The sequence below is a fragment of the Drosophila novamexicana genome, unplaced genomic scaffold (genome assembly GCF_003285875.2).
Source record: "Drosophila novamexicana strain 15010-1031.04,08,12 unplaced genomic scaffold, DnovRS2.1 tig00001361-arrow-arrow-pilon, whole genome shotgun sequence".
NCBI lineage: Eukaryota > Metazoa > Arthropoda > Insecta > Diptera > Drosophilidae > Drosophila > Drosophila novamexicana.
Window position 1 is genome coordinate 644,595 of NW_020824852.1, and position 23,863 is coordinate 668,457.

The following is a 23,863-nucleotide window of genomic DNA, read 5'->3' on the forward strand; positions in this document are numbered from 1 at the left end:
GAAATCAACAGGTTTTATTTTTAGCTCAGTTCACAGAAGTTGCATAACTAAAGCATGGACCTGGCTTAGTTAATCGCAGTTATTAGTGGAAACGAGCACTGAGATAGAGCTGACAGACATTATGATATAGCGACTGAGATATGAGAAATTAAAATCTGCCAAAACCAACACATTTTATTGCTTTTATTTACGGGCTGAGTTTATAAATAAAAAGCTTCTATTTTGAATAATACTTTAAAAAGAGAGCTTTTTATACCCTGAAGAAGCATCTGCGAACCCATAAAGTATATATATTCTTGAACAGCATCTATAGCCGAGTCAATCCAGCCATGTCCGTCTGTCTGTCTGTCTGTCTGTCTGCCCGCCTGAATGTGTGTCCCTCTGTCCGTCCGTTTGTGTGAACGCATCGAGCCGCAGAACCTATAAGAGCTGAAGACTTCGACGTAAGTCGTCCTATTGCCTGTGCAGTTTGAGTTTGTTTCCGATGATCAAAAACTTTCCAACTTTCCCGTTTTTCAATCAATCGATAAGAATCGATATCGAAATCCTGTCTCTAAGTAAATCTCTTAAGATGTAAATGCAAAAGTCCCCAACTGTACAAGTAGCTTCTAAAATGGTGTATACAGCTCAGGTATCTTTCATTTTATAGCTAAACTTAATGCATACATTTCAAATGATTGTATAAAACCAGGGCACATACAAATTTTCCGTGGTTCGATTTGAAACATCCATGAGCTCAGCTTTCGGTTCGAATCTTTTTAAAATTGTTATGAAAAATTTCCATTTTAAGCTATTTATTTTAAACCAAATAATATATAAATCAAAATACGTTTCGTTTGCTTGGCTCTGCTTAGCTTTAAAGTTTGGCTCATAGTAAGAAATACAAATAATAAACTCTATTCAAACCCGTTCGTTTCCAGAAAGTTTCTAAAAATATTCCACCCCGGACTGCAGCGGATCTAGGCAAATATAGGAGTTATTCCATTAGAAAAGAAAAAGCCCAACTAGAAGTTTGGCTATTTGAAAGCGTTCAGTTAGCGTTCAGCTTGTGGCTTTTAAACAGCTCTGTCATTTGCCGAACTTGGCAAATATGAAATCATAGCCAATTTACACATTGCCGAGTTTCAAGTTTTAAGCCGCAGCAAAGACTTGAGGCAATTTGTAGCCAAGTTGCGTACTTTATTCTTGGGCCACTTTTTATTTTATTTTATTTTTTTTTTGTTGGGTTTTAGTTTGGGTTTGGGTTTGGCTATGCTCGCTTGGCACTTCATTACCATTTGACTATTGTGAGCTAAGTGAATGTGTCCACATTGAGTGCGATGCTGCTGGTGCTGCTGTGCCGGGCGTCTATCGTCTAGCGTCTACTCTCAATTTCATTTCTCGCCCGCCCATTCATGTTGAAGGTCAACGCATTGTGGCACATCTTGGGCTTGGGCGTATTGTTGGCCCAGAGATTTGATAATCGACGCATTACGAAACTCAATTGCGCGCGTATCGCCAACAAATATCGTCTTACAAAATGCTACGCATAAAATCTACTTTACATGGCTCGCTTCACATATTTAATTTATTACAAAGTTCTTTCTTTTTATATTACATTCGTTTAAAGTTAAAAAAAAAAAAATTTAGTATATATTTAAGAAAATATAAACAAGTCGTTTTCTAGCACCAGCCGCCACCGCCCAAGGCAGCAGGCGCACCGAATCCAAGTCCAAAGCCGCCGCCGGCACCGTAGCCAGCGCCAAAGCCATAAGAAGCCGGCAGCGGTGCGCCGCCTGCATAACCACCGCCAAAGCCGCCGCCGCCCACATAGCCAGCGCCGCCGGCAATAACCGGCGTGGCCACAGACGTGACCACGGGCGTGACCACTGCCGATGTGGATATGGCTGGCGCAGCGCCAACAAAGCCACCACTGCCGTAACCAGCGCCATAGCCGCCGCCAAGGCCGCCTCCAAAGCCGCCGCCATAACCGCCGCCATAGCCAGCGCCATAGCCGGCGCCATAGCCTGCGCCTCCATAGCCACCGCTTGGCAGCACCGATACCTTGATCACCTTGACCACATTCTCATTGCCATAGCCGTAGCCGCCGCCGTAGCCTCCACCATAGCCTCCGCCGTAGCCGCCGCCGTATCCGGCGCCCGCATATGGATAGGCAGCGCCATAGCCGCCGCCAGCGCCGCCCAGCACCAGGCCCAGCTTGCTGAAGGTCGCCTCGCCGGGCGCCAACAGACTGGCCGCCAGTAGCACGGGCAAAGTTAGAGCATAGATCTTCATGTTGTTTCCGGAGTCGACGCTGAGTTTATCCACGAATGTTGCTCTGCTGCTGGCTTAATCTGCTCTTGACTGGACACCTTGTGCCGGCTGACTGTTGAACTTTGCTGACCGCCGTCGGGCATTTATAGCCAACACGTTTGAGGGCGGGCACAATGCCCGCCTATTGTTCTGGCACCCCTGTTGCCCTTTTGGCGGACATTGGTCAAACGTGTGAATTGCTTGATGAGCAACAGACTCAACCGAACGCAACCTCAGCACCAAATGCTGCAAACATGTCAAAGTCAATTTGTTTAGTTGTGGTTAACTGACACGCGGTGCTCACCCTTAGAACCCAAGCCGGAACCCCCACTTAATAGCCCGAAAAGTTAAAGGCAAAACGAAAAACGAACAAAAAATAGCTTCGATGCGCTCATCTTTGGCGCAAACCTGTGGAGAATGCGTCCATTGTAATTGTCAATGGGCGTTAAATGGCATTAACACTTTCGCTTTCCCATTGAGGAAGTTTCGGGCCATGCATAATGGGATCTAATGAGCGGCGATCATACAAATACTTGATCAGCTGGACACACACGCTTCCCAATTGTTTGCATTTGCACAGCTGCTTAATTCTATATGCACTCCTGCACAAGATCTATATGAAGTCGCTCTTTATTAACAAATAGATGAAGCAAACATCAGCTCCTAATTATCGATCACAATTATGATCTTGCTAATGATGAGCACTTATCCAATCAGACTGTGACAATCAGGGCTGCAAGCCCTCGCCGGCAACAGGTTCGAGTTCAAACCCGGGCTTGTCTTTCAAGCTGGGTTTTCCTTTAAAGCAAATGCGTATTTATATATTTTACTATATTCGCTTCGTGGCTTTTTTGGGCAACTGGGTTGGTTAATTGATTCCAAATTTCTTGAGTAGGAACTTCCATCTACTTACAAGTGAAAGGTGATTTGTTCTTTGGCCTCAACTCTCATTGAGGCAGCAGGCCGTATAATTTTTGAAATTAATTTGAGAAAATAACAGTCATTAATATAAGTAATCAATATCTAGATAGAGCACATGTTTTCTTAGTAAAAAGCCATTTAAAATTCGGTTTACTAATAGTTAATAATCTAGTACCATTTTGGAACATTTTGGAACGACCGAGCGTTAAATTCAAAATTGATAATCGCGAAAATTCCAAGTTACAAGTATGAAAAGTCGATTCAAAAAGGTGAAAAGCAGCAGCAACAACAGAGATGCGGAGCCGAGGAGCAGCAGCAAGACGAAGCTGCCCTTGCCGGTCTTTGGGCTGGTGTCCAAGGAAAGACCCTGGCCCCGCAAGGAGCGCCATTGTGTATACTATAGCACCGACTGTGATAAGACGGCGCTGATCAACAATTTTCAGAAAAGGGGCTGGCACAAGGTGCCCGCCTTCGATGGCGAATGGAATCTGTATTGGGCGTGCGCCCAGAATTGTCGCTACATCTTTGGAGTCGATCATCCATATCGTATGCGTTCCGATCAGTGAGTATGTGGAACATATGTAGTTATAGCTATAGATATCCAGATATCTAGATCTAGATGTAAATGTAAAGGTAGAACTCCTGCAGAATGATCAATCACTTCCCCAACTCGATGGAGCTATCGCGCAAGGATCTGTTGGTGAAGAACATCAAACGTTATCGGAAGGACTTGGAGCGAAAGGGCGACGCACTGGCCGAGACCCATCCAAATAATACAAAACTGGGCATCGGTGGCACGCGCTATATGCACCTGGATATAATACCCATGACATTTGTACTGCCCGCCGATTACAATCTGTTTGTGGAGGAGTTCCATAAGAATCCAGCTAGCACGTGGATCGTTAAGCCATCCGATAAGTCGCAAGGTGTTGGCATCTATTTGATCAACAAACTGTCCAAACTGAAGAGATTTGCCTACGAGGCGCGCACATTCTATCCGCACTTTCATCGCGACACCTGCGTCATCTCCAAATACATTGATAATCCCCTATTGATTGGCGGCAAGAAATTCGATCTGCGCCTTTACGTGCTGGTCACCACATTCAATCCGATAAAGGCATATCTGTATAATGAGGGCTTTTGTCGATTTTGCACCCAGAGATACGACCAGACCGAGATCGACAATGTGTTCATGCATCTCACGAATGTTAGCATTCAGAAGAATAACGTTGTAAGTCGTGCGATCCAGCGATCTATAATGCCGACTCTGATCCCAGCTAAATGATCCATAACCTGTTCAGAAGGAGTACAATACGATACACGGCGGCAAGTGGTCTATGCAGAATCTCTGTCTCTATCTGGACAGCATACGTGGCGAGGGTGTTTCAAAGCAGCTCTCTCGCCGTATCTCCGAGACAATACGCCATTCTTTGGACGCTGTGGCGCCGGTGATGGCCAATGATCGGCATTGCTTTGAGGTCTACGGCTATGATATCATTATCGACAACAATCTGAAGCCGTGGCTTATCGAGATCAATACATCGCCGTCGATACACTCAACGACCAAAAACGATTGCACTCTGAAGACGCGCCTGATTGACAATGTTCTCGATGTGGTAATACCACCCAGCGGAATGCCCGAGTGAGTATTTGCATATATTTCCATTTGTGTCCAAACAGTCTCGCCCATATTCTAACCAGCGAACGGTGGGCCAAGACGCCCAGCCAGGACTCCCTGAAGAACTTTACCCTGCTAACGCCTGTTGAGCTGCCAAATCCGCGAAAGCTCTGCAAATTGGCCACGCCCACAGCAGCAGCAGCAGCAGCAGAAGCAGCAGCAGCTGGTCCGCAGCGAAAGAATAAAAGGTTCGTGAGGCGTTTGGTGAGCGGTGCAACTCCAATCACAGGTTCCAATGTGACATCCAGATTCAAGCTGGCCTCTGGCACATCAGTGCTCAAGAAGCAAGCCCAAAACAAAAAGTCCGCCGATACCAAAGTATTGATCAAAAAGCCAAAGTTAATCAAGCGCCTGTCCAAATAAACGAGCATCTGGCAAGTCTGAGGCATCAGATACACGATTTGTTGTTGGCTCCTTGCGTACATATTCGTGAGTTACTCAAAGCCAAGTTGAATCACTTTCTGCGGGGGGTAAGTACTTGAAATAAACCTTAAACTGTTTCCATTTTTACGCGTTATATGTTAATAAATTTGATTTCAGTGGCAATTCAACAACAACATAATGAGAGACTTTGATATTTGTTTTGAGTTGTTCACAAAATTTTCCTAATACTAATTTATAGTTTTTTTCATATACATATAGATATATGTATATATATATATATATATATATATATATATATATATATAGTCTGCTTAGTCGCTATTTGACATTGGTTTTCTATATATATTCATGAATAGCATCAGAGTTTAGAGTCCGCAATGCAATTTTTAGGGCATAAATGTGGCGAATAAAAAAGCCAAGGCTCTAGCTTTAAAATTATGTCAATATTAAAGGTCAGGTTTTCAAGAAGTGAAGTTTAATTAGTTTGATGCGATACACGAGAATCTACCAACAAGTTTCTTCTAATTTTACAGTTTTCCCTAAGAAACCATGTCCATGTCTATATTTTTTTATGAATATTATCGAAATGATGCGAGTTACCGACAAGAAAAATATGATAAACTTGTTCTGCGCATGGTATTTGAGAATATTTATTTCTAATTTCAAGTATCTAGTTTCCAAGAACACGTTCATACGGACGGACAAGGCTAGATCGGCTCAGCTCGTCGTCCTAATCAAGAATATTTTTGGTTCGCAGATGCTTGAATTACATTTGTAGGAATTAAATTACACATTTCTTAGCCATATTATTATCAGAAGAACAGAAATCAAATTTTCTTTAAATAACAACTCATTTTCCGGGCATATTCCTACTACTTAGACCCATCTAATCTGATTAAAATCTTAAGGTATTAGGATTTTAGGAATTATAGCGCTCACAATGGCTGATATCTTAGTTTTGATACATCATATAGCGCATTTGTATATATCATAGATTATAGATCCAAAGATCCATACAAAAGAGCACATATGTATATATCATAGCCTAGATCCCAGGATCCGCAAATGTATATATCATTGATTATAGATCCAAAGATCCATACAAAAGAGCACATAAGTATATATCATAGCCTAGATCCAAGGATCCACACAAATGGGAAAACGCAACGCTCTTATATTGATATTGTATTGAAACTTAGACATTTAATGCGCAACAGAATTTTGCAATATACAAAATACACAATTATTACAATATGTAGCGTATGTGTATGATTTTATAATTATACGATATCTAATATGAAATTGTCTCGGTAAGCGCCCAAATGTTGTGTGTCGGGGCCAGTTTTGGCTGCACAACATATGTTTTATGCTAACACATAATTAAGTAATATTTATAAGCATATAAGTTTAGCTTAGTTCAATATATGATAATCATCATAATATATATATATAGATTTAAAAAAAATTATTGGGACTTTCAAGTTTTACTTTTAAACTTTTACTTTTGCATACAAAATGGCGTTTGCTTTAAAGCTAAACGAAAAAAAAATCATTTTTAATAATATATGTGTAGATTTCTATGTGTATGTCTAAATATATATACGTGTGTATGCCAGTTATATATATTTACAGCATGATTTTGGCTTAGTTAAAGCGCAAAATACAATTGAAAGTGTATTTTTATGTTCGTATACAAGCCAATAGCTTTTAATTTAGCATATATGTATATATATATATATGTATATTATATTAACAAATGTCTGTTTATGATGAAGGTTTTTGCGACTCGAATGCAGCCTATTTGAATGTAGCTGTCATATGAAATGATATTTCGTTATTCAATTAACTCTCATCCTAAGTGCGCGCACAATAAAAACTAAATTTAATAATTATTTACATGGTCTGTGACTTAGACTTAGCGATTAATACAATATAAATGTTTAGCTTAATTTAAGCGCAGTGCATTGGTTTCTTCTTTAAACTAACACTTCGTCCTGCTTTAATTTAATATTTGATATTTGAATAATTATTCTTTTTATGATAAAGTAACATTTCTTGCTCTTCAATATGCGCTTCACGTGGAATACTTTCATTGTATAATGTATTTTTGAATGAGCTTAACTATAAGCATATGTGTGTGGGTGTGTTTGTGTGTGTGTGTGTGTGTGTGTGTGGGGGTATGTTGCCCTTGTCAAATGATGAAAAAAATTATATTTCATTTTATTTTATTTATATTTATAAAACAAAAAAAAAAAATAATAAACAAACTGCTTTCCAGTTGATTGCTTGCTTTTGCCGGCCGCTTGCGACGCACACGCGACCTCTAACTCCCCCATCAACCATCGGCGCCCTTGCCCACCCATTCAGCTGCCTGGTGGAATGAGTCAGCACTCGGTGGCATAGTAGAAGACCTCCACCTCGCTCAGCTCCGAGTGGCGACTGTGCTGGCCCTCCACGAGGACGTCGCGTGTGGCGCGCGCATGCGCCAGCACCTATAGTCACACCTTGGACGCATGCGGCTGGACGCCGGCAGCGCTGCCATATTGCGACTGCGCTGTCGCTATCTTTTGCACGGTCTGATAGGTGGGCTGCTGTGGCTGCGATTGCGATTGGGTCTGCGGCATGCCGGTCTGCTCGCGTATGGTCACCTGGGTGACGAACGGTCCGCGGCTGCGTGCGCTGCTGTTCAACGATGCCGGAGAATAGCCATTGAGTGCCGCTGCCTTCCAGTGCGGCTGTGCTACATTCACGCTGATGGGCGACGACGAGTTGCCATTGTGGTGTCCATGGTGGCTATGGCTGTGCTTGATGCTGCCAACGCGCTGCTGCTGCTGCACGGTGTCGTACTCGTAGTAGCTGCTCATGGGGCGCAGTCCGTTGGATTGCTGATATGACTGATGTGCTGCGGCAACGGCTGCCGCGGAGGGGGGCAGCGGCAGTGGTGGCTGCTGTGGGCTGGATGAGGAATGCATACTGACGTCCTGAGAGCGGGCGCTGCGCTGCGAATGGTAATGCTGATGACGGCGACTGCAAAAGCGTACAAAGCATAGGTTCGCATATAATACAAATGTGGGCTGCATGTGTGTGCGTGTGTGTGGTGCGGCATATGTTATCCAAAACCTTGGCTGTGTGTTAGTCAGAGTGTATGTGTGTGTGTGTGTGTGTGTTACCTTTCGGCCTCAACCTTGATGCGCTGCCGGATCACCTGCTGTCGCATGCACTCGATCGTCGACTCCGAGAGCGTCTCTTGAACGCCGTCGCTGTCGTGTCCAGTGTTGGTTAATGCAATAATATTGAGTATGAACATGATGTGTGTGTTGTTGTTGTCGCAGTGTTGTTGTTGTTGTTGTGTGAGTAGTGTATGAACAAGTAAGAGAGATACGAACATATATTGTACACGGTACACAGAGTAGAAAGAGAGAGAAATATATGACACAGAAACGAGTTAATAAATACACAAACACATAACAGTTATAGCCACATAAATAGATCTGTTTAAGCTACCTATAAACATCAAATATTTAAAAAATTAGAAGCAAAGAACAGCTTTTGGCTAACAAGTCTGAAAAGATTACGCAGCCCAGAACCTGGCCAAATACATTTCTTAAATTTTCGGATTTGTAAATTATTGAAGAACAAAAACCTTTTTCAAAACCAATTCTGATATTTTATCCAGACTGCACACTAGCTACTTTTTCTTTATATTAAAACATATTTCTTATAAAAAAATATTTAAATTATTTATGAATCATGTTGCGAAGAAATCTTAATATCAAGCTCAGCTTAAACCAAGTCTCATTTGTACGAGCCCCAGAACTTGGCCAAGCACATAACTTTAATTTTTTCAATTTTTCATTCACCTATTAAAGAACAAAAACCTTTTTCAAAACCAATTCTAATATTTTCTCCAGACTGCACACTAGCTACTTTTTCTTTATACTAAAACATATTTCTTATAAGAAAAGTATTTAAATCTTGCTGCGCTTCAGCCAAGGCTCATTTGCATTTATTCAGTTTTCTAACTCTGAATCTTTGGCATATTACCACAGCAGACCCTGCAGCAAATATATGTACACACCGAAAGTTATTTAAATGTTAGCCAGCACCTCTTAAACATGAATAAGTACTTATAGATAAACGAATACATACGAAATGTAGCATAACAAATGGGAAATGAGGCAAATGTAAGCAAGCAGGCTCTCACCTGATCTGATGCTGGTGCAGATCTTCATAGTTGGCATAATGCTGATAGCGATGATTGAATATATCATTCTGATGTATGCCACCGTTAAGGGTGCCGCCGTTGCCGCCTCCTGTGGCAGCTGCAACGCCTGCCGCTGCTGCTGCACCACCACCACCAGCTGCATTTGGTGCTGGCAGCGGCGGCGGCGGTTGATACGCTGGCGGTTTGCCATTCCGTTCCAGTGCGGCAAGCGCAGCGGCTGGGATTTGCTGCTGATGCTGGTGCTGATGCTGGTGGGACTGGCCAGTTGCTGGCGGCGTCGAGGATACAATCGAGGATGTGGCATAGGTATCGACGGGCACAACGCCATCCTTGCGATTCTTGCCAAAGCGAAACATGTGCCCGATGCCGCGCAATATGCTCGGCTTCTTGGCCCGCGACTTGCTGCCATGCTTGCCATCGTTGAGAGAGCTCTGGAAGGGTCCGTTGCGCTGCGAGGCAAAGCCGCCCTCGTGATCGCCCTCCTCGAGCAGCCAGGTCTTGCGCGGCTCTAAAAAGCAAATTGCAAATTGTTAGTCGAGATCAGTTAAATCTGCTGCCAGGTTGTAATGCTGCTCACTGTTTGCATCCGGTTCGCTGACAACGGCGGCACGCAGGCTATCCTCGCGTCCGCGTCCGCGTGGTGCGCGCAGCGCATGATGAGCCCGCGGCTCATCGGACATTTGCAGCTCCTGGACCATGGTCTGCAGCGATTCCAGTGAGGAGGACTTCTTGAGGCCCAGCGAGGGGCCCAAGTCGCCCAGCTTATCGCGCGCTTCCGCCTCGGCGGCCAGCAGCTGCTGTTCCCGCTGCTCAATATGGGAGCTGGTCTTGGCATGCTTATAGCCAGCCGCCGCTGCTGCCATTTGGGCGTTCGCACTGGCGATGCGCGCCGTCAGCGATTCAATGGAGCCGCCATAGACAGCCGATTTGGTTAGCTGAATGCGGCGTTCGCGTTCCCGCTCCTCGCGCAGCTTCTTGTTGCGCTGATAGGTGCCCGTTTCGCGAGCATCCAGCGCCGCGTGATGCTTCTCCGAGATGCTGCGCCTGCCTAAAGCATCGCGCGAGAAATGCTCCACGCCCGAATTGTTCGTCTCCAGACTAAGCTGCGACGAGTATGTGGCATCGAAACTGCCCGCCACGGGTGCCGTTCCGCCTCCGCCGCCTCCCAAGCCCTGGCCCAGGTTGGCGCTCGCCTGCGATGTGTTCGCGCTGCTCGCGTTGCAGTGCTGGCCATCGTGTGCGCGCACTGGCAGCGTGCTGCAAGGAGGCCCAAAAAGCAATATGATTAACGAGAGTCAAGTCAAGCCTAGGGCGACAACTTACGGTGACATGGGCTCCGCATCGTCCTCGATGAGCAGCGCCGTGTTGCCATGCCCATTGAGCAGCTGCAGCGGCGCCGGCGACCAATTGTCATTGGTGGCCATATAGTAGCTCTCGTTGCGCAATCCCGCATTGTTGCCGCCCAGCGGGGGCGGTGGCAAACGGCGCTGTTGCGCCTGCGATTGCAGCTGCTGTTGCTGCTGCTGCTGCTGCAGGTGCTGCTGTTGTTGTTGTTGTTGTGTTGGCTGCGTTGAGTTTGTGGAGCAAATGCCACCGGTTAGACGATCCAAAACGGGATTGCTCCATCTGGAAATGAGAGTGCGGGTGTGTTATCTGTTATATGTACTCAAATCATGCCAAAACCAATTTTGCATAGAATTCCACCAGGTTTAATTCATCAGCAGGAACCACACCTGACCAACGGGTCACAACTGCTTCCCGACAATGCAGAAAACCCTCATATAATTGTATCTTAAGTATCTTAGCTTCCCCCAAGAGTCTTACCTATTCATATCGCTGCCGGAGCTGCCCGGTCCGTTGCTGCTGCCGCGCGGTTCACGTTTCTCCGGGCTCAAGTAAATGACCGTGGCGCCAGAGTTGTCGCTGGCATTGGAGCTGCTGTTGTTGTTGTTGTTGCTGTTGCTGTTGCTGTTACCGCTGCTGCTGTTGCTATGGCTATGGCTGTGCTCCAGTATATCGTTGGAGCTGGCCGAGCGCAGGATCTTGCGTCCGACTAGCAGGGTAATGGTGCCCGGATGCTTGCCCGGATTGTTGACCATGGCGCGACGCAGTGTCTCCATGGCCTCGGCATTGTTCTGGCCGCGCAACGAGACGCCATTCACACTCAGCAGCTGATCGTTCATGCGCAGGCGCCCGTCCCGTGATGCCGCGCCGCCATGAATCACGTTCTTCACAAATATGCCCAGATCACCGTCGTGCTTCATGCTGCTGTTGCTGCTGCTGCTGGGCGTGGATGCGTTCAGATTGGAGCACGTCTTGCCCTTCACACTGACCCCAAGCCCAGCCTTTTCAGTATCGTGGACGGGAATGTGCAGAGTTAGCTCCTCCCGTGAATGCCAGCTGCTGCTGCTCGGCGGGAGGCTGTCCTGTATTGCCAGAGAGGATAGGAGGATTAGTTAGGCAGAGCAATAGATAACAACAACTTGTGCTGAATAAATTATAGGGTATTTTTCGAACTGAACTAGTTCGTCTGGTTCTGATCCGCTGTGTTTTCATATAGGCGATCGACGATTCAATTTCGAACTGATTTGCATTTGTATATCCCGCACCCTATGGACTAGTTCTTTTTATGTACTTGAGTCCTTCACAATTTATGAATGAACTAGTTCTTTTATGTCAATTTCGTCTAAAATGAGCTGTATCACGCCCTGTTTTTATTTCAAATCAAAATGAAGTCAGAGACTTTTAAATCCGAAAACAGTTTTTAGCTACAATAAACTAGGTCTTTTTTCTCAATCAATTGCTTCTTATGAGCTAGTTTTATATTCCGTCCAGATGAGCTAATTGCATAGCTGCTATGCAGTTGCTGCTGATGAACTAGTTCGTATCACAAGTAAGTGAGTTAATTCCCTTCAGAAGCTCTCAACATAAAAGTTTCTCCTTTCAGCTGATATACTTTTTTCTGGTTCTAGTTCCAAATTATGCACTCAATGTCCACGAAGAACTGGAACAGCTGCTACAATGGATCTAGTACACATTATCCATATTGAAGCAGCTCGATTTTTTGTTGATCATTTTGTTGACCTAACTAGAATCTACCGTCTACCTTAACTTGAGTAGTGGAACTAGTTTCGTGAACAAATCACTTACATTGGAAGCCGCCGACTCACTGCCCGCATCAATAAAGTGCTGAGATTCATTGAGCTGTGCCTGCTGCTGCAGCTGCTGCTGTTGAAAGAGCGAACGGGCGCTACTCGACTTTTGCACCGGAATCGGAGCGGAAGCGGGACCCGTCACAACGGGCGCTGCCTTCTCGACTGGTTCCGGTTGCGGCGGCTGCAAACATAACGTCGTTAGTTTCATCTCAAGTGGACGGAAATTGACAAATGAAAGAGAACTTACGCCAATGGGCATCTCGGCCAGCTCCTGTTGCCTGGAGACGACAATGCGCACCGTGGCGCCGGCGGGCATGCCGCGCAGAATGGCTACCACATCCGTTTGGGTCTTCCCGGTCATGGGCGTGCCGTCGACCTCAAGCAGACGATCGCCGGGTTTCAGGCGGCCGTCCTCAATGGCCGCGCCGCGTGGCAGAATGTTCTTGATGTAGATGGGACAATGTCCGCCCGCCGGATTGTCACGCGTGGTCACCGAAAAGCCCAGGCCATTTGGCCCCTTCTTCAGCAGTATTTCGATTTTGCGACCCAGCTTGCGTGTGTTGGCCACCTGCAGCGAGGTGCCCACCGGAGCGGCATGCGGCTTGCGTGTGGGCGAAACGGTGGCCACTTCTACCATTTCGGCGACCTTGGAGTCGCGACGCTGCTGCTGGCGACGCTGCTGATCGCCGCGCAGGACGCGCACACGCAGCTCGGAGCACTCGAGGGCACGTCGCAGCTGCTCCTGCACCTGGGACTCGCTCAGGCCGATCAGCTTGATGCCGTTGATCTCGAGAATGCGATCCTCGCGACGCAAACGGCCACGTTCGGCCCGACTGCCGGGCTCTACGTGCTGCACGAGCAGCCCGCCGCCATGCTCCTTGTCCGGCATGGCCGTCAGACCGAGCGGACTGCCGTACTCGTTAATAATGAGCAGCATCTCGCCGTCCTTCTCGCGTATGGACTCGTATGCCTGGCCCAGCGGCTCCTTGCGTTTGCTTTCGCGCGGCAGCGATTTGCTGGAGTAGGCGCTGTTCGGCAGCGATGTGGGCAGCGGCTGTTGGTGCTGCTGGTGCTGCAGCTTCTCGGCTGCCTCCATCCACTTGTAGCCGTTGCCGTCGCCCAGGAACTGCATGGACAGCCGGCCGGAGCGGGCGAATGGCTGATGGGCGCCCGTTGCAGCAGCAGCAGCATGTTGTGGCTGCTGCTGTTGTTGCAGCAATTGCTCCTTCAACTGTGCCGCAGTGTCGTCCTCCTCCTCCCACTGTGGCGACAGCTGGCCACCGGCCTTATCCAGCATCAGTCGTTCCGGCGAATCGCCGCCCGCATAGTGCGGCGCTGCCGCCGACCAGCGCTTGTTGCCGCCCTCCGCCTTGAGCGAGGCGAGCAGATTGGGATCGCTGCTGCGACGCACCATTAGGCCCACGCCGAGGCCAGCCAATGGGCCGGACGTGGTACTGGTCACCTCAATGTGCGGCGTGGACAGATCGCGCGTGGGCGCCTCTGTGTTTGTGGGATCGCGAAAGATGTCCGGCGAGCCCGTGCCCACCGAGGAGCTGCCCGATGCGCCATCGCCGCCGCCCTGCGGCACGCCCGGATCGGGCCCGGAGTCCTCAAAGTGGGCCAATATCTGTTCCCGATCGTCGGCTACATCGCGAACACAATCATCGGGATCCAAGATGCCCGACTGCGTCTGCAGATGATGCACGGCCACCCAGGAGTCCGCTTCCTGAAACACACAAGAGCAAATAGGAAAGAGCCTTAGTACGAAATCTTAAATATATTTATTTAATATAATAAGTAATATAAAATGAAATATTATATATGATATATTTTAATTATGAAAAATTCAACAGATTTTGGAACTCGTTCCACTTATTGGCTGTAAAACTAGTTCACTACTAAAAAATATTTCGAAAAATATTTAAAATGTCATTTTTAAACTGGCTCATGGTTCAATAACCGTTATTTTGGTATGAGCAACAAAAGAGCTAGTTCCAAATATGTCGTTCTTAATTGACTAGTTCATATTTTTGGTCATTGAATGTGAACTTGTATAGTTATATTTAAATACAATTATCGGCAAAATAAATGTTATCTCTTGGCTTAACATTTCCTGAACTAGTTCATTGGTTCGTTAACATTTTATAAGCTAGTTCCGCTTGCAAATTTCTAGCTCTAGTTACGCTGATTTGTTAATTCGATTTAGTCGAGGGATAGAAATACTTCCATGTTTCATGTTTTGGGCTTTTGGAACCAACTGAACCACAAGCGATGGAACTTCTACATACTATCTACATATCTCTGGCTTTGCTTCGGCGCAGCAGTTTTTGCAGCAACAAAGACACAATCGCAGCCAATTCAAGCCGAAGACGAGCCTGGGAGAATGCAAGTCGCGCTTAACACTTCCGGGCCTCGAAAGACAATTGCCCAATTGGCCATGTGTTGAGTCATTGACGCAGCTCAGGTGATTCGGCGCCGTCCATAAGCCGCTTGGGAAAACCATTTAGAGACGTTGAAGAATAGCGACGACCTCCAGCCTCCCAAAGCAAAACGAAAATTGCAGCGGGCCAACGTAAAAACGGCAAACCGAATCAAGTTGGCGTCATTGTTGGCTTGGCATTCCATTGAATTCCAAACACACAAATGCCAAATGCCGAAAACTGGCCAACAACAACAGCAACAAGAGCAACAATTGCATCATGCCATGAAACCAGTCATGGAAGCAGCAGAGCGTGCGCTTCGCTCCCTGAACTGGAGAACTGGAACGTCAACTTGGCGCAACAATTTGGAAGGTTGTTTTCTAGTTTTCGCTTTTAATTTTCGCCACTTGCCAGCACTGACAGCGCCCCCGACAAAGAGCTAAAAAACTAAGCCATGTTGTGGTTGTGGTTGTTGCTGTTGCTGTTCTTGGATTTATGGGTCAAAGAGCGTGGCCGACATTGCACTCTATCGATTCTGAAGCAGCGAGAGTAAAAAATGAAAACAAATTGATTTTCCTTTTGTTCATTTTTCGTTTCAGCAAGCGCACCGTGTGCAAAAGCGGTTAAAAACGTATCAAAACGAAACGTTGATAACTCCAAATATCGACAACAGTTTAATTTTTTTTTTTTTTAAGATTAATCGTAAATGTATTTTTAACGATAAGCAATAAAGCAAATTATAATATTGGCAATATTTGAGGAAAAGGAAGACAAAACGACACGACGAAGAGTAAATACTCTTTAAGACAGTTGGCGTAGCAGGGCTTTATTTCCGACCAATTGTTCGGATATGAGCTATATATAGCAGTCCGATGTTGAGAAGATTCTGTTTATATGTGAGGCATACAGTGAAGCCTCTCAAAGCAAACGTTTGGTTAAGATATCGGAAGCAGAATAATCAAGGAAGAGTTCTACATTTAAAAACTGATTTTCGACAAATCGTTCATATAGATATTTATAGAGTTTGGATGTTAATAAGACTTTTCTCATATGTTAGGCATATAGTGAACCCAAAATATCTTGCAAATAAAATGTTTTTCATACAAGAACTTAACTGTCGCCCGAATCTGCCTACAATAGCCATATGGTAAGGTGGTCCAATCAGGCCCACTTTAAAATTCAGATCTATGCAAAGTTTCGTGACAATCGCTTTAAACAAACAAACATTCCTATGTGGAATCGGATTTTAATACCGTTGAAGAATATAAATACTTTTTTTTGGGATCGAAGCGGTCTTCTACCCTTTTATACACATTCATTGACAAAAGCGTATTACTCTCGGCAAGGGCATAAAAGCAATACCCATGCTTCGATTCAACGATTTGCAAAAGGTATATCTATTAGGTCAATGGAAACTTTAACGCTTACAATGTTAATAGCTACTTATAATGGTACATACTAGTTCGATAATTTACATGGAGACATTAATAATGATCGATAAATGATCGTATGCATTTAAGATATGAAAATATATCAACTATTGATATAATGATTATTGATAATTTAGACAGAAATAATTGTTTAAGCAATGGAATATATTTAGAATACTTGATGACATTTTTAAAGTTAACGTCATGGATGCATAATGTGATCGCCATAAAGCTTTCTTTAGAGTAGCAATAAAATGTGTTATCGATATGCTAGCAGATTTATCGGTTTGTTTATATTAAATAACTTTGCTGTTTATTAACTATCATCAATATGCACATGAATAAAAGTTATTATAAAATCAATTCACTTTCAGTTGAATTTGACGAATGTGCTTTTATAACAAAAATTCTTCATATTTTGCCCATTGTTGATATATCATATCTGAATACATATCTGAATGGTCGATTGTTTCTTTATGGTCATTTGTCAATGAAAATGATGCGTCGATGGGCAAACAATGGATCGTATATCATAAACCATTGCATATGTATGTGGAGCGAACTATGTGGGCGGTTTTTTGTGTGTGTGTACTTATTCATATATATGTTGTGGGCGTGTCTTATCATGGGAAATGTCCAAAAGAGTTAAGTTTTGATTGTGTGTCACAGTTGAACTAGCTCGTGCTGTTCTGGTCAGGGATTAGGGCTAGAGTTTACCTTCACGCAAGCATAGCTTGGCGACGGGGGCCGCTTCGGCAGCGTCAGAGAGTAGGATTTGTGCAGGTTGCCATGGGGTATGCCCTCGTGCTTGGCAGCCACCTTGTAGGTGTGGCGCCAGCCAAAGAGGCCGCTCAGTTTGTTAGCCAGCGCTGGACACTTGGGCGGCACGTCGAACATATTCCAGGGCTTCTTCCCCCAACGCAGCCCGCGTTGATCTTTGGTTTTATTCGCTTAGCACACGATTTGTGTTAATGTTAATTTTATTGTAGTCGCTCTTGTTGTAGTTGTTGTTGTTGTTGTTGTTGTTGTTTTGATTTGTATATTAGTTTTATTATTATTGTTAGTTAGAGTTAGTTGGCATTTTTACACACTATGGGCAAAAGTCACAGTTGGTCGCAGCTCGTTTCTATTATATTTGGCATTGCCATTTCAGCGCTCGACTCGTAAAACGTCGAGGAACATTGTTTCGGAACTCTGAATTATCATATCGTATATAAATTTGTTATTATCGTATTGTTATTAGTCACACTTTATTTGTTAATGTTGCCGTTGTTGTTTTTGCTGGGGGGAGGGCACGCGCGCCTTTCCGTTCTTATCGATGACGCAATTACGAGTGTGGCAACACACAAGTTACCTTATCAGAGCAATCAGCCTTATCAATGCAGTAGCCAAGCGCGTTTATCCCAGGCAATCGAAACTAAGTTAAAATTCTTCATCATTGAATATACAATCGAATCATGTACTTTTCGCTGATAGCCTGATAACTTGGACATTCAGTTCATTCTGCGGCAAATGTTTCACATTTCCGTCTTGAATTGCCAACAAGCATTTCTTTTAGTTTATATTTCAGAATAATTTTGTATACTTAAGACATTTATTTATTGATTGAATTGGATTGACACATGCGGTTCTCTATAAATACACGTTTTAGGTGTGAATAAACTTTCAGCAAACACAAACAAGTGCACAACATTTTGTAGTGTATACATATATAAAGGGTATATAAAGTTCACATGTATTTCTTCTTCTTCTCTTCTCTTTCTCAACCGAAGCCTGAGCACCCTGCAACTTTGAGAGAATCAGTGGAAACCTTCAAAAATACTCTTTTTGGTTGTGTAAATATTAAGCGAGTATTTCAAGTTAACTTAAAAACTAACTTATTTGATCTAGAAATGCATTCTATACTCTGCCCGCATAGGTGCTAAAGAGTATATTGGTTTTGTGAACTAAATATTTCATAACCTGAACCCATTGAAAGTGGTACAGAAGGGTATCATGTTTTTGTGCAAATTTATGCAACAGGCAGAAGGAAGCATCTCCGATTAAATAAGTTATATAAATTATTGGTCAGCATCAATAGCCGTGTCGATCTCAGAGCCTATAAGAGCTAGAGATTCAAAGCTTTGAAGTATATCCTTCTAGTGCCCACGCGCCGTATGAATTTGTTTTCGATAGTCGATAACGCGGCTCGTTTCCAAGCAATCGATAAGAATCTATATCGGAATTCTGTTTCTTGAGCACATCTCGCTGCTTTTAAGAGCTAGAGTCACCAAATTTTTCATGTAGCTTCTAGAATAGCATATAAAGATTTAAAGTATCTTTCGTTTTAAAGCTAACGAGCGAGTATCGCAAACTGTATTTCTAGGATATTCCCTAGGCGGGCACTCGCGACTGGAGCACACTTAATTGTTTTTTTTTGTTTGTTTTGTATTTCTTTGCATTTTTGAATACGTCTTTTGTTTAATCTAGCAATTTATAACTTCAGATATATATCTCTCACAACTTGCCCCATATATTATATAAGTATATTAAATATATATTTAAGATCTTTTCCATTTTTTTGTTCCAGCTAATTGCAGCTATTATTACTCAGAGAAATTAAGCAGAGTAGCCACCTCTCCAATCTAACTACAGATTATCTAGTGTTAAAACCCTTTTTGGTGTTTTTAACACAGGTTTAGAAACAGACCATTTTTTAAATTTAAGGTATATTAGAGGCCCGTCCGACCAAGTTACAGGATAATGTCATTGCTCAACATGTTCTACTTTAATGTTAACTGTCAGTTATGCCCGTTGTTAGACCCTTTCAGGTCTAGTTTTCCCACATTTGCATTTGCTGTGAATGTCGTGCATAGTTTGCATTAAATTAAAAATGCGAGAAAGGCATTTAGATATACATATATAAGGAAAACTATATTAGAGCATGTTGAGATATATATAAATTAACTGACAATAGCAGCTGAGTGGAGGAGGCTGCAAAGACGAGCTACTTGCGCTCAATTCGCACAGAAATTCACATTGATTATCCACCTGTTCAGACACACCTGTAATAAACACGGCGACGTTGACTGACGCACGACAGCAACAACAACAACAACAACAACAACAACAATAGACATCCATTTGGTGGCGCTGCAAACGCACTGAGGCATAAAACTCACAGCTTCTGTCTCTGGGGGCGAGGGAGCTAGCGATTTATTAGCTTACTAGAAATTTTCGACGTAAACAGCAGGTAATGAAAAGGTAAGGCAGAAAGAGAAAAAAACGGTGCCAATTAAGGTATAAGACACACACACAAGCACACAACTCTACAGCTGTCTACACAGGCAAAGGTTTATTTGGCCGTTTTTGCAAAAGTACGCCCGGCTTTGCTGACATTTAAATACGCTGCAATAACTAGCCAAATGATGCCGCAGAATCAAAGACAAGACTCGAAGAAAGTACGCCCAGTCGCATGTTCAAATATATATTTTGATGTTTTAAAATAAATCTATTAAATTCATGAAAAGGTTCACCATGAACAAAGATTAGTTTATTTATTTGAAATAAAGAATGGATATTAATCCTCATGATTAACAGCAAACCTGAAATTTTCATTTTATGTTTTACTGTAAGCCTGCTTAAAAAGCAGCTTTGCTAAAAGCCGCATAGAACCAGAATTTTGGTTCAAGAACTGTTTGGTTCGAAGTCAAATAACAAAATGTTTAAGCGAGATTCAGCCCAGAGGAACTTGAATCATTGGATTTATCTAACCATACTTGGTAGATGCCAATTTTGGGGCATAGCTCAAATGTAGCCCCCAATTTCTATATGAAAATATCTACGACTAGCAATATTTTCAGCAGAAGGGGGCAATTGTTTATTTAATTTGTAATTTGTGTTTTGATAACATATTGAAAAACATATTGGAAAAATCGAGTTTTTGCCTGGATTTGTGTATGTGAAGTCAGATTCATGCAACGCATCTAAAGGCAGCAAGCTGGTTCAAACTCTAAGCCGAAGCCGCAGAGTTTATTGTTGGTCCCTGTAGCCTAGGCAATGCCTGATAGATGCATTTACACAATCGAAGCATGCCCTTTGCTGCACACCTACAGGGTATAGTTGTTATATCCAATAAATAATTGCCAGTGTCAAACTTTTTTGCATTACAAACAAATTGTTAGTTAGAAAAACAAAAAAAAAAAAGGAAAAACAATCTATGCGACAGCGAAAAAAAAAAACAACAGTCATTTGACTATTCATTCATTCATTCATCAATCACTCACAAAATCGTTATTCAAATGCAACAAAACCCTGCAGACAATGAACAGTTGCAAGTTGAAGCTGTGTTTGTATTTAAATAAGCATAATTGAATATTTTTAGCCAATATTTTGATGTTGTTTTTGCTTAAATGTCGTTAAATTCTATGGAAACTGCAAGAAATAAAGCTTTAAAAGTGTATCCAGCCGTGCTGGTCTCAGTTCATTGAGTATTCACAAAGTTAACCATTTTATTCACTTGAATATTCATTAGCATAACAATATTGTTTTCTATGCGCATTAAATCCTTTTACAACACTAGAGCCACACGTTTGAAATACTAATTGGGTAAGAGCACGAAATCCTTCCCCATAGCACGAGAACGCTTCATGCATAGAAACTGCACAATTACAGTGAACTACAAATATAACGAATACTTGTCTATATATCATAATGAACTGACAATAGACACGGTGAAACGTACCTCCTGCTCCCCCTTCCCCCCCTCTTTGGGAGGAGCTAAACTGAGACGCTCGAAAATTAATTAAAAATTTGCGAGCGCAAAAGCAGAAAAATATGTGCGCACTCGTAAATTAGCATAAATTGCCATAAAAACTTTTGTGATATGAAAAATGGGAAGACTGAGGGAAACAAAAAATGTAAGAAAATGAAACGAAGAGCAAGAGGAGGAGGAGGAAAAGCCAAGCAACTAGCGAGCAGAGACACGCCCACACCCTTGAATGTGGAGGGGGGAGTGTTGCCGCCGTCGTCTGAGACTGAGGCCTGCTGCATACCTCTGGTGGTCCGTCGGTCTATCCATAATAATTTGCAATCAGACTTAACAACCCAGCGACGCCAGCGACGATGTTGTCGTCGCCACAACAACAGCAGCAGAGGCAGCTACTTCGACGTCGACGTCGGCCAAGAAATATGCAAGCCAGCAAAAAGAAAGGCCAAATTACATGTTGCCATTATGCAAAAGGGGGCAGGAGAAATACACACACCAGTTACACACACTCATACACACACACACACACACTCACACACAAATACATAATGAAGTGTAGCAAAAAGGCATGCAACGAGCGCATTTCGCTGTTGTTGATTCAAATAATGCTATAGTTAGCTACAAGCATGAATGTGAGTGCGAATGTGAGTGCAAATGTGAATGTGAGTGCGAGTGCACGAGGTGCACTCATGAAGTACAACAACCGCAATCACAACCAACTGCGCTGTACTCAACTCAACTAAACAATCAGAAAAAACAAAACAAGAACTGCATTAAATACAGAATAAAGTCGAATATGCCAATTCGCGTCCTCCATTGTCACTTTATGTACTCTTGCCAGAGCTGAGCTAGAGTTATTTATGCGCAACAAGTCATGTTATTATTATAAACAACGAGAAAGTAAGGATATCTGCCCTTCTAGACCATTCTTGGATAACAAAATATTTTGGCATAGATAAACTCATTATTGGACCGATTGTTCCTATGGAACTCTATAATATAGTAGTGTAAGCAACGACTAGTTTAAAGATACAACAAAAAGTTTGAAGATATATCAAATAATATGGAAATTGTAAAAAGCAGCCTAAGGCTAGACTGATCCATGCCCAGCACTGATGCACCTAGTTGAATATATAGAAGCCAATGAATACCTGTGAAAACAGCTCAGTTCAGCTGTGCTTCAGGTTCAAAGTTTTCTTAATATTCATTTAAAAACAACGAAGAACGACGAACATAATATTCAGTTAGATATATTCTAGATATTTTATGAACATGTTTCTTAAAAAAAAAAACAACCCAACTCGTTCCTCTTTCGATCTTAAGAGGGCAGAGTCCAATGGAACACCCCTCGTATGATCTGCTTGTGTGTGCGCGTGTGTGTGTGTGTGAGGCCAAGTGAAAGGAACAGCTGCGGGCCACTCTATCCAGGCACAGCTTCACGCCCAAACAAAGTGTGACCAAACTCAGCCAGAGATCTATCTACAAACAAGCTCGGCTGATGTGCATATGATTAGCGGGACATTAAAATATCTATCTATTATTAGCGGCCAATTCGTGGCGCAGCCTATTTTCGAATAGTTCTTTTAACTCTCTTTAGCTCTCTTTCCTAGCAGAAACAGCTAAGAAGGCATTTTATTCTATCAGTCCAACTCGGGCCGAACACTAGATCACAATTTGTTGGCCCATTGGTGCTGGGCCATGAGGTATGAAATAATTTCTAAACTTTAATCTATGCCGCTCGCTTATCGCAGCGGCGACCAACAATGCGTAGCTATAAAAAGAGAGCGAGAAAGTAAGAAAATCTGCGGCACGCCGAAGATTTGATACTCTTTTAGGCATTTTGCCTTACGGTTTTGCAATTTTGAAGCTCGTAAATGCTAAGTTTTGGGAAAATATCTTGGGCAAATAGAACAATTTGCCATGCCATTACTCATCTTTCAACCGATTCTTTTCATAGAGGTATATATTACAGAATTACAAACTTGATAAGACTTGGCTTACACGCAAGCAGCATAGTTCAAATAGTAAATGCTTGGGTTGGTCAAGATAAATTGATATGCAAAAGAGTTTTACATACAAGTAACTACTTTTCGACGGATCGTTTCTATGGCAGCTATATGATATACTGCTCCGATCCGGCAGGCTCTGACATATGTATATACTGCCTGCAACATAGAGATGAACCTATGCAAAGTTTCAAGACTCGACAGTCGATGCTGATCAGGCATATATATACTTAATGGGGTCTCTTACGATGTCTCCTTCCGTGCGTGACACATGCCATGATTACATTATACAAGGGTATAAAACACATATATATCTATATATATAATCAATGGCAAGTGAATTTACCATTTAAGGTGATTAATGTCAACGCTTTCTAATGGCCAAAGTGAGTTATGGTAGTCGCCATGCCTCGATGTCTCATTGTCACCCGATCAGACATGTGTACAAATTATATGAAGCTAATATACTTAGTCGGGTATTAAATGGAGGCATAAAATAATTAAGAAGAAACAGCTATCTTGGAAATGTTCAAGATTAAATACCTCTGCACGTACTAAATACCTTAACATACTTGGCCACAAAATGGGTTTCATAAGAAGAGACA

At 43.2% G+C, this 23,863-nt stretch overlaps 3 protein-coding genes across 9 annotated transcripts in view; 1 reads left to right on the forward strand and 2 right to left on the reverse strand.

The window, feature by feature from the left end:
• Nucleotides 1-1,662: 1,662 nt before the first annotated feature.
• Nucleotides 1,663-2,329, reverse strand: LOC115767277 (glycine-rich cell wall structural protein 1.8). The gene has a single exon (XM_030711508.1). It carries the CDS (start codon nucleotides 2,272-2,274, stop codon nucleotides 1,663-1,665), a length of 612 nt encoding a protein of 203 aa, XP_030567368.1. The 5' UTR covers nucleotides 2,275-2,329.
• A 979-nt stretch (nucleotides 2,330-3,308) lies between these two features.
• On the forward strand, nucleotides 3,309-7,769 carry LOC115767258 (probable tubulin polyglutamylase TTLL1). 5 transcript variants are annotated; one of them, XM_030711474.1, is made up of 5 exons: nucleotides 3,309-3,775; nucleotides 3,862-4,444; nucleotides 4,515-4,855; nucleotides 4,915-5,361; nucleotides 7,554-7,631. In XM_030711474.1, the coding sequence occupies exons 1-4, from the start codon at nucleotides 3,462-3,464 to the stop codon at nucleotides 5,252-5,254; spliced, it is 1,578 nt and encodes a 525-aa protein (XP_030567334.1). In that variant the 5' UTR covers nucleotides 3,309-3,461; the 3' UTR covers nucleotides 5,255-5,361; nucleotides 7,554-7,631. The 5 variants fall into 5 exon arrangements, with proteins under 5 accessions (XP_030567334.1, XP_030567336.1, XP_030567335.1 ...); XM_030711476.1 differs by having other exon boundaries at nucleotides 3,862-4,441; XM_030711475.1 differs by lacking the exon at nucleotides 7,554-7,631 and adding an exon at nucleotides 5,432-5,500.
• The window catches only part of LOC115767257 (partitioning defective 3 homolog), a 50,140-nt gene continuing 34,028 nt past the window's right edge, over nucleotides 7,752-23,863 (reverse strand). Inside the window, exons 2-8 of one of the 3 annotated variants that reach the window (XM_030711472.1) lie at nucleotides 12,903-14,381; nucleotides 12,651-12,836; nucleotides 11,325-11,926; nucleotides 10,824-11,126; nucleotides 10,078-10,757; nucleotides 9,480-10,008; nucleotides 7,752-8,302 (exon numbers count right to left, since the gene is read on the reverse strand). In XM_030711472.1, the coding sequence (XP_030567332.1) occupies nucleotides 7,774-8,302; nucleotides 9,480-10,008; nucleotides 10,078-10,757; nucleotides 10,824-11,126; nucleotides 11,325-11,926; nucleotides 12,651-12,836; nucleotides 12,903-14,381 (4,308 nt within the window). In that variant the 3' untranslated portion in view covers nucleotides 7,752-7,773. Of the gene's footprint in view, nucleotides 8,303-8,445; nucleotides 8,536-9,479; nucleotides 10,009-10,077; nucleotides 10,758-10,823; nucleotides 11,127-11,324; nucleotides 11,927-12,650; nucleotides 14,382-23,863 lie in introns of all 3 variants that reach the window. The other 2 variants (XM_030711473.1, XM_030711471.1) reach the window with 2 other exon arrangements.